General features: G+C 37.1%; 1 protein-coding gene across 1 annotated transcript; it reads left to right on the top strand.

The window, feature by feature from the left end:
- The first annotated feature begins 194 nt into the window (after positions 1–194).
- LOC124397599 (2'-deoxynucleoside 5'-phosphate N-hydrolase 1-like) lies at positions 195–7,055 on the top strand. Its single transcript, XM_046867159.1, has 4 exons — positions 195–413; positions 1,322–1,393; positions 5,995–6,105; positions 6,265–7,055. Exons 1-4 carry the CDS (start codon positions 290–292, stop codon positions 6,390–6,392), a joined length of 435 nt encoding a protein of 144 aa, XP_046723115.1. The 5' UTR covers positions 195–289; the 3' UTR covers positions 6,393–7,055.
- The last annotated feature ends 3,834 nt before the right edge of the window (positions 7,056–10,889 follow it).

Raw genomic sequence — 10,889 nt, 5'->3', positions numbered from 1 at the left:
TGCAAACAAAATGTAATAATAATAATAAAAAAAAAGAAAAACGCTTTATCGATTTTAATGATCGACATGCAGTTTTATAAATCACTATATTTCTTAGTCGTATTTTGTAAACAACATTTTCAATATACACTTGTTTATACTCTGTAATGCGGTGTGATGGAGTTGACCTGCCACCAGGGGGCGCTCATTAACCACCCTGATAGAGTCTAGAGTCTGAAGTCGGAAGAGTGGCATCTTTACCCCTAAAGATTTTCACATTTCCTGCTAATTTCAGTTTCAGTCCCACGCGATGAATATTTACTTTTGTGGCAGCATCAGAGGGGCAAGGCAGGATATGGAGATTTATCAAAAGATTGCGAAGAAGCTGCAAAATTATGGGCAGGTTTTGAGCCACGATGATATATCTGAGAAAGGTAAATAAAGCTTCCTAATGGATAACTGTTACAGTGCAAGGACCTGCAGGCTTATTCATATCATTTGCAGCTTTCTGTGATGCATAATACAGTATTTATGATCATGTGTCATCGAAGCAGACACAAATCCATCAGCAGTCTCGTTCACTCCATTTAAAGCAGCAACTTGGACAATTTACCTGTGTTTCCCCCTAAGCCATTACTTTTGCACAGACGTAATTAAGATTTCTTATTCAGATTACATTTATTGCATTTAGCTTGGTGGTGCTGGGGTTTTAACTTATGACCTTCAGAGCTTCAAAGTCCAATTTTTTAGTCTTCACCACTGAGAAACCCCCTCCCCAAAAATAACACGTTATAAAAAGTCTATCAGTTAAGTGTTGTGCTTACTGCATGCTTAAATCACTAGACTTACTCTATTAAATAAAAGAATAAACCCATAAGTGGTTTTGCATTGCATTGTGGGATTGATCCAGCATGTTTTCTGGTTTTTTTTTACATCCTATTTATGCACCAAAACAATAAGGCAGACTGTGTTGGTTGTGATGGGTAAAGCTGTAGACATGCTAAACAGAACATACCCTTTAAGGGTAAACCTTTGTAGTATGAATGTAAAAAGAAAAAGAAAATCAGTCTAGAAATAAATTGTGTTCTTGGGTCTAATTTGGTGTGTTTGAGTGCTTTTGGGCACAAACACATCACCTGAGTTGACGGACGCTTTTTACCTGCAGGTGTATCCCACGTTGGGACATGGATCAAAACTGTTCCAACCAGGATGAAGCAATTAATGAAAATGAATGAAGGATTTCATATACTATTAATCATTTTACTAACATAATACTTGCTCCAGTGCAGAACTTGGCTGATCTATTGTTTTAATGAATACATTTGATTTGCATCTGACCCAGGTGTGGAGGCTGTACCAGGAGGAGACGAGGCTGTTTATGACCGTGAAATGGAGTGGCTGGCTCAGTCTGATGGTGAGACATGTTTGGATAAGGGACTATGAGGCTCATGTTTTGTGTGTAGAGTATATGTGTAGTACACTGTTGTTTTGTGTGTAGACTATGTGTGTAGTACACTGTTGTTTTGTGTGTAGAGTACACTGTTGTTTTGTGTGCAGAGTATGTGTGTAGTGCACTGTTGTTTTGTGTGTAGAGTATGTGTGTAGTACACTGTTGTTTTGTGTAGACTATGTGTAGTACACTGTTGTTTTTGTGTGTAGACTATGTGTGTAGTACACTGTTGTTTTGTGTGTAGACTATGTGTGTAGTACACTGTTGTTTTGTGTGTAGACTATGTGTGTAGTACACTGTTGTTTTGTGTGTAGAGGATGTGTGTAGTAAACTGTTGTTTTGTGTAGAGGATGTGTAGTACACTGTTGTTTTGTATGTAGAGTATGTGTGTAGTACACTGTTGTTTTGTGTGTAGAGGATGTGTGTAGTACACTGTTGTTTTGTGTGTAGAGGATGTGTGTAGTACACTGTTGTTTTGTGTGTAGAGTACACTGTTGTTTTGTGTGTTGAGTATGTGTGTAGTACACTGTTGTTTTGTGTGTAGACTATGTGTGTAGTACACTGTTGTTTTGTGTGTAGACTATGTGTAGTACACTGTAGTTTTGTGTGTAGACTATGTGTAGTACACTGTTGTTTTGTGTGTAGACTATGTGTGTAGTACACTGTAGTTTTGTGTGTAGACTATGTGTGTAGTACACTGTTGTTTTGTGTGTAGACTATGTGTGTAGTACACTGTTGTTTTGTGTGTAGACTATGTGTGTAGTACACTGTTGTTTTGTGTGTAGAGGATGTGTGTAGTAAACTGTTGTTTTGTGTAGAGGATGTGTGTAGAACACTGTTGTTTTATTGTGTAGAGTATGTGTGTAGTACACTGTTGTTTTGTGTGTAGAGGATGTGTAGTACACTGTTGTTTTGTGTGTCGTACACTGTTGTTTTGTGTGTTGAGTATGTGTGTAGTACACTGTTGTTTTGTGTGTTGAGTATGTGTGTAGTACACTGTTGTTTTATGTGTAGAGTATGTGTAGAGTATGTGTAGTACACTGTTGTTTTATGTGTAGAGTATGTGTGTAGTACACTGTTGTTTTGTGTAGACTATGTGTGTAGTACACTGTTGTTTTGTGTGTAGAGTATGTGTGTAGTACACTGTTGTTTTGTGTGTAGACTATGTGTGTAGTACACTGTTGTTTTGTGTGTAGACTGTGTGTAGTACACTGTTGTTTTGTGTGTAGAGTACATTGTTGTTTTGTGTGTAGAGTATGTGTAGTACACTGTTGTTTTGTGTAGAGTATGTGTGTAGTACACTGTTGTTTTATGTGTAGAGTATGTGTAGTACACTGTTGTTTTGTGTGTAGAGTATGTGTGTAGTACACTTGTTTTGTGTGTAGAGTATGTGTGTAGTACACTGTTGTATTGTGTGTAGAGTGTGTATAGTACACTGTTGTTTTTGTGTGTAGAGTATGTATAGAGTACACTGTTGTTTTGTATGTAGAGTATGTGTAGAGTATGTATAGAGTACACTGTTGTTTTGTGTGTAGAGTATGTGTGTATAGTACACTGTTGTTTTGTGTGTAGAGTATGTGTATAGTACACTGTGGTTTTGTGTAGAGTATGTGTGTAGTACACTATTGTTTTGTGTGTAGAGTATATGTGTAGTACAGTTGTTTTGTGTAGAGTATATGTAGTACACTGTTGTTTTATTGTGTAGAGTATGTGTGTAGTACACTGTTGTTTTGTGTGTAGAGTATGTATAGTACACTGTTGTTTTGTGTGTAGAGTATGTATAGAGTACACTGTTGTTTTGTGTGTAGAGTATGTATAGAGTACACTGATGTTTTGTGTGTAGAGTATGTATAGAGTACACTGTTGTTTTGTGTGTAGAGTTTGTGTGTAGAGTCACTGTTGTTTTGTGTGTAGAGTTTGTGTGTATAGTACACTGTTGTTTTGTGTGTAGAGTATGTATAGAGTACACTGTTGTTTTGTGTAGAGTTTGTGTAGTACACTGTTGTTTTGTGTGTAGAGTATGTGTGTAGTACACTGTTGTTTTGTGTAGAGTATATGTGTAGAGTCACTGTTGTTTTGTGCGTAGAGTATGTGTGTAGTACACTGTTGTTTTGTGTGTTGAGTATGTGTGTACAGTACACTGTTGTTTTGTGTGTAGAGTTTGTGTAGTACACTGTTGTTTTGTGTGTAAAGTATGTGTGTAGTACACTGTTGTTTTGTGTGTAGAGTATGTGTGTAGAGTCACTGTTGTTTTGTGTGTAGAGTATGTGTGTAGAGTACACTGTTGTTTTGTGTGTAGAGTATGTGTAGAGTATGTGTGTGTATAGTACGCTGTTGTTTTATGTGTAGAGTTTGTGTGTATAGTACACTGTTGTTTTGTGTGTAGAGTATATGTGTAGTACACTGTTGTTTTGTGTGTAGAGTATGTGTGTATAGTACACTGTTGTTTTGTGTGTAGAGTATGTGTGTAATACACTGTTGTTTTGTGTGTAGAGTGTGTGTATAGTACACTGTTGTTTTGTGTGTAGAGTAGGTGTAGATTATGTGTGTATAGTACACTGTTGTTTTGTGTGTAGAGTATATGTGTAGTACACTGTTGTTTTGTATGTAGAGTGTGTGTATAGTACACTGTTGTTTTGTGTGTAGAGTATGTGTGTATAGCACACTGTTGTTTTGTGTGTAGAGTATGTGTGTAGTACACTGTTGTTTTGTGTGTAAAGTATGTGTGTAGTACACTGTTGTTTTGTGTGTAAAGTATGTGTGTATAGCACACTGTTGTTTTGTGTGTAGAGTATGTGTGTAGTACACTTATACTCCAGTAATCATGTTAGTTCTCACTGTCCAGTGTTCTTTATTGTTGAAAGATTTATGATCAAACTCTTGATGTCACCCAGATGAGGATGGGTTCCCTTTTTAAATCTGGTTCCTCTCAAGGTTTCTTCCTAATAACATCTAAGGGAGTTTTTCCTTGCCACAGTCGCCACGGCTTGCTCATCAGGGACAAATTCACACCATTCACCATCACTGTTGATTTGTGTAAAGCTGCTTTGAGACAATGTCTGTTGTGAAAAGCGCTATACAAATAAACTTGACTTGACTTGACTTGACTTGTTTTGTGTGTAAAGTATGTGTGTAGTACACTGTTGTTTTGTGTGTAAGGTATATGTGTAGTACACTGTTGTTTTGTGTGTAGAGTATATGTGTAGAGTATGTGTATAGTACACTGTTGTTTTGTGTAAAGTATGTGTGTATAGTACACTGTTGTTTTGTGTGTAGAGTAGGTGTAGATTGTGTGTATAGTACACTGTTGTTTTGTGTAAAGTATATGTAGTACACTGTTGTTTTGTGTGTAGAGTATGTGTGTAGTACACTGTTGTTTTGTGTAGAGTATGTGTGTATAGTACACTGTTGTTTTGTGTGTAAAGTATGTGTGTAGTACACTGTTTTTTGTGTAGAGTATGTGTGTAGTACACTGTTGTTTTGTGTGTAGAGTATATGTGTAGTACACTGTTGTTTTGTGTGTAGAGTATATGTGTAGAGTATGTGTGCATAGTACACTGTTGTTTTGTATGTAGAGTGTGTGTATAGTACACTGTTGTTTTGTGTGTAAAGTATGTGTGTAGTACACTGTTGTTTTGTGTGTAGAGTATATGTAGTACACTGTTGTTTTGTGTGTAGAGTATGTGTATAGTACACTGTTGTTTTGTATGTAGTGTGTGTAGTACACTGTTGTTTTGTGTAAAGTATGTGTAGTACACTGTTGTTTTGTGTAAAGTATGTGTAGTACACTGTTGTTTTGTGTGTAGAGTATATGTGTAGTACACTGTTGTTTGTGTGTAAAGTATGTGTGTAGTACACTGTTGTTTTGTGTGTAGAGTATATGTGTAGTACACTGTTGTTTTGTGTGTAGAGTATATGTATAGAGTATGTGTGTATAGTACACTGTTGTTTTGTATGTAGAGTGTGTGTATAGTACACTGTTGTTTTGTGTGTAGAGTATATGTGTAGTACACTGTTGTTTTGTGTGTGTAGAGTATATGTAGTACACTGTTGTTTTGTATGTAGAGTATGTGTGTATAGTACACTGTTGTTTTGTGTGTAGAGTATGTGTGTAGTACACTTTTGTTTTGTGTGTAGTACACTGTTGGGTTTCTGTGTGTGGAATATGGTGACACTGTGTTTAGCAAACAATTCACGCCTCTCCAAAATAATATTGGAAAATTGCCGATACAAACAGACTGTACAAATAAAAGGTTTTTGATAGTACAAGATTGCATACACATGCCACAAAATGCTCTGCAATTCCGTATGGTACAACTAACACATGGCCCTTTCACAAACAGGCCCAAAAGATGAAATAAAATGTTGTTATAAATAAGATGTTCTTTTCCTGTTCTGTCTCCAGGAAGATGCAGCTCTACCTCTGCCATGTTAATCTGTAATCTAAGTGACTCTCAGGACAAGCCTCGGTCTCCATAGTGTTGTGATACGTCATATTCACTTAGCAGCAAATATATATATTTGAATTTGATTGAACTAAATAACTATATTGTTTACTTTCCCAGTCATAGTTGCTGAAGTAACCCAACCATCTTTTGGTGTGGGTTATGAAATCGGTCAAGCCATGGCTTTAAAAAAGAGGATTCTCTGCCTTTTTCGTCCCTCATCAGGCAAAGGTAAACTGATTACTCTTTAAATGTCAACACATTTGCTCAGTAGATGTATTAATGCCTCATGCAACTGTACACATCAATTCAGCTTTTTCCACAGATTATTTCTATTAATAAAATAAATCTGGTTATGTCTTCTGCTTTGTGTTTTTCTTCATTCTTTAGTGCTGTCTGCTATGATTCAGCGCGCTAAGGGGAAGTTGGGAAGCTCTATCTTCCAGGTACGGGATTATGAGGAAGAGGAAGTTGAAGTTGTCCTCGAGAATTATTTTGGTGAATTCACCAAGAACTAATGTGCATTTAATTAATATATATGGCCAAATCAATGTGCACACTACACGATCACACTCAGAAGTTCTCTGGGTAATTACTCTTATGGGAAATCTTTCTTTGGAATGTGGCCGTAAGGATTTGTTGTTTTAGCCACGGTTGCATTAGTGAGGTCGGGCACTGCTAGTGGGGCGATGAGGTCTGATACTCAGTCAGCATTTGAGTTCATCCCAGGTCAGAAGATTTGGTGCAGGTACAGGCAAATCATGTCTTCTTCAAGCTCACTTTCTGCACACAGGCATTGTCATTGGAATCTGCTTGGCCCCTTAGTTTTATTAAATAAAAATTTCTACAGCAAACAAAGAGATCCTGTACAAATGTGTGCTTTTTGGTACCAGTTTGGTTAGGAACACTACACACATTATGGGTGTGATGGTCAGGTGTCCATATATTTTTGGCCATATAGTGCAGATCACTCATGATATAATATATAATTTCTTTATCCAGTTCTGTATAGAACACTGTTTTATATTTAGATATTTTCAGTTAAATAGTCCTGAGGTACTTTTCTATAAATGACTGACACATGATGCATTTGCCATTTATTAAAATATGGTTGTCTCTCAAATTGAAAGATTTAATGCATATAAATGTTGTGATATTTCATATTAAAGTGTTACCATTCATTTTTTCTCCCTCGTTCTTTCATGTAATTTTTAATCTTGCAGCATCTGTTATGAATTATTTCACCATAATTTGTAATCTTGAAGAAAGAGGAAGGAGCTATAGGGGTGTGACAACACTGACCAGGAGTCATTTATTTGCACATAGATGGTAAAAGAAAACTGAAATAGATATTTGTAAAGACGTTGGGCTCCAGGTAAACTGGATATAAATCTGACTCTCGTTATTTATTTGTTTTATCCTTGAATGTGGGTTGTATGGAGCCCCAGCATTTTTTCAATGTTTTTTGACCGTATACTCCGTCTGCAAAGTGCACATGCAACTGCTTATTTAGATTACAGTCATTTCTTGTGTTCAGGTAACTGTTTTGCGTATGGGTAGCTGTGTGAGTAGTGCAACATTGGGCAGAAAGATTTGTGAAGATCCTTGTGTACACAACTCCTCTTCACCAAATGTGCACACATCAAAGCATTGCACTGAATCGAGCATTGGGGGGCTGAAGTCTGATTACAGACCTCCTGTACTGATATGCTTTAGAGATCTCCCATAGTTCCAACATACCAGCCTTTACATTACCCCAGATCTTCTGGCCATGGAATGGTCCCACTATAGAAAGAAAGGCAGAGTATAGGGAAATGATAGAAAGACAGGAAAGAAGAATATAAAAGATCTTAATGAGCATCACATGTGGCACAGTGGCAGTGGACACAGCTGAAGATGTACTGGGCTACAGCAACTTTTGGGGTGCCACTGGTTCATCTTCCTGGAGTGCTGCTCATTGCACACTTGGGGTTTGGTTTGGAGGAGCGGAGGCGAGGGACTTGGTAATGTTTGAGCTCAGACTTTACTTTTCAGCACAATTTTATTATTATTATTATTATTATTATTATTATTAAAGAAACCGGGTCCGTTCCCAACTCTGCAGTCTTTGCTCCATCAATTTCCAATTCAAGATCCACAGCATGTATAGATGTGTTCCTGTGTGTGTTTCCTGAGCTCTATTTCTCTCTCTCTCTCTCTTTCTCTAAATAGACTGGCAATAATAAGAAGACGAGATGAGAATTATCACACGTTATCTGTTTTTTCATCCCTTTTCTTTCCTTTCAACAGCTGGCATTTGATCCTGCTGCCACAACTTACTCTACAGCATCTATGATCTTTATTGGGCACACATATGCACCTATTTATTTATGCAATTATCTAGTTAGAAATGGCTTCTTGATCAGACACGTCAAAGGAAAATGACCAGAATAGTTCAAGCTGACACAAAGGCTAAAACAACTCAACCATTTATACAAATGTGGTGAAGAGAAAGGCATCTCAGTATGCACATTATGTCAAAGTATGAAGCAGATAAGCTATAACAGCAGAAGACCATGTCAGATTTCTCTTATGTCATCCAAGAACAGAAAGTTAATGCCCCAGTGGACACAAGCTCACAAAAACTCTTGTTGAGGCACACTTATGATGGGGTCAGAATTTGGTGCCAACAGCATGAATCCATGGTGTAGGTCAGGGGTGGCCAACCCGCGGCTCGCGAGCCGCATGCTCTTTGGCTGGTTTCATGCGGCTCTTACGTTCATATCGAAGTTTGTGTTTGTGTTTTTTTAATGTACGTGTTCGCTTCACTTGAGTTCGATACGGTATTTTAAGACTTAAATGATCAAACTTTGCGGTATATTCATCTCACGCGCATGCGCATTTGACGAAAATACCGTTTTGAACTCAAGCGAAGTGAACACGCACATAAAAACACACAAAGTCTGTGTTTTCTACCCTGAAACACGTGAAATCAAAGCGTCGATCTGTTCTGACTGACACACATGTGAAAGAATTGCTTCGAGTGGCAACAACGGAATACGAGGCAGATTTGAAGGGGATTGTTTAAGGCAAGGAATGCCAAAAGTCCCACTAAGTAACATGCATAGTAAAAGAAAAACGCTATTGTAAATTAAATTTTTGTTTGTGGACTTGGTTAAACTGAGAGTTTGTGTGTGTGTGAGACTGTGCACACAATGTTCATTGTTGAAAATGACTGGCCTGTGGTCTTAAAACTGTAGGAGTCAATTTCTGTCATTATGTTGGTGTGTGACATTTACAATAAATCTGGCTGAGCAGAGGTGTGTGTGTGTGTGTGTGTGTGTGTGTGTGTGTGTGTGTGTGTGTGTGTGTGCGCACTGTGTGTGTTAGAGGAAGGGATGGGTGATGTTCATGTGTACCTATTTGTATGATGTCGCTATTTGCGGTAACACAGTAAATAAATGTGGCTCTCGGTCTCTGACTGGTTGGCCACCCCTGGTGTAGGTCATGTAACAGTGTAAAGAATCTGTGGCCCTGTTAATACCAATCAATCAATCACTTGAATGCCATAGCCACAGCTTTCCATGGTGACAAATTCCAAATGCTTTGATGGCTGCTTGCACCATTATAATGCACCATGTCATAAAGTTTCATGACCTGCATGTCAAGTGGATGTGGAAGCACAGCTAATGTGACATTTTTAGGAGCATTATCACTTATTTTCATTTATTTTAAAACCTTTCGAAATCGTCCATCTCCGACATGACACATCTGGATCAGGGATTAAACGTGTTGCTTTGCCCTTTGCTTTTTGCCCCAGCGAGTTTTCTGTATAATGTGGGTGATGCAGAACATGCGGGAAAGGCTGTACAGTATGTAGATCTACTGTGTAAATACCTGTTTATATAGTATACATTTTAATCAAACATATAGGCAATTCCTTGGCTATAAACTTGTGATACTATTTGAAGTATTTCACAGAGTGGTGAGTTAATCTGTTTTATTACATTTTAGGAAATACTTTCCTATCCATGCAAATGTACACAGACACAGTGACTAAAATCTGTCTAATCTAACGTTCAGTTTTAGGATTCCCAGATGTCAGTGACTGCATTGATGGAACCCACATTTTTTAATAACTTCTATCTCATTCCATAGCATTAATATGTAGGTAACAGGAATGAGAGAAATGAAAGGTCATTCATTACTACTTTCCATTAACTGAGTGATATATGATGCATTTCGCTTCAACATCAATGTGAAAGCAAGATGGCCAGGTTCTGTACATAATGCCATCTCTGTGTCATAAATTCAATCAGACTACACAATATTTTTAATCCTAGTTCAGGGTCTTCAACATTTTTCAGGTCATGGACCCCTGGCAATAGAAACATGGGATAGGGACCCCTAATGCAAAATGTATCAAATATAGCCACTGATATTAATAGGAACCAATCATATGATACTAGTTATATTATTTTAGGACTATTAGGACTATGTTGTTGTACTTGAATATTGTCTATATTTTCAAATCTTTTAAAAAGATTTATGCATCATAAACATATTTTGCAATTATAATCACAATTAGTAAGTTACAGTAACATACATTTTCTTTTACTATCAGGTGGACTATTATATATTTACATGAACTTCAGCTTTAATTTTAATAGAACTTAATATTGAATTTTACTGTCAGGTAGACAATTACACAATCGCATGAACATGAGCTATAAGTTTGAAATAACTTTAATGTAAGAATTTTATTTTTTACATTAAATATTTTATCTTTGATGTTTTTTTGTTTTTGTTTTGTTTTTTACCAAAAAATTATTTGTGATTCAGACCTCCTGCAGTACCGACTCGGACCCCCTAGGGGTCGCGGGCCCCCGGGTGGAGACCCATGTCCTAGTGCATTCTAACTTATATACATACATATACTGTACCTGTCAATACAGTCAAATAAATTCACTCGCCAACCGTCTGTCCTTAACATATTTATAACTATTCGTTTTACTGTTATAATTGTTATTATATTC

The sequence above is a fragment of the Silurus meridionalis genome, chromosome 2 (genome assembly GCF_014805685.1).
Source record: "Silurus meridionalis isolate SWU-2019-XX chromosome 2, ASM1480568v1, whole genome shotgun sequence".
Classification (NCBI taxonomy): domain Eukaryota; kingdom Metazoa; phylum Chordata; class Actinopteri; order Siluriformes; family Siluridae; genus Silurus; species Silurus meridionalis.
The sequence above is the reverse complement of the archived record's forward strand: the minus strand, read 5'-3'. Positions and strand labels throughout refer to the sequence as shown.

Excerpts from the sequence above, each read along its gene's own strand:
- LOC124397599 (XM_046867159.1), top strand. The coding sequence starts at position 290 with ATGAATATTTACTTTTGTGGCAGCATCAGAGGGGCAAGGCAGGATATG. Across the intron at positions 1,394-5,994 it reads GTGGCTGGCTCAGTCTGATG|TCATAGTTGCTGAAGTAACC; the intron begins GTGAGACATGTT and ends TTACTTTCCCAG. Across the intron at positions 6,106-6,264 it reads TCGTCCCTCATCAGGCAAAG|TGCTGTCTGCTATGATTCAG; the intron begins GTAAACTGATTA and ends TTCATTCTTTAG.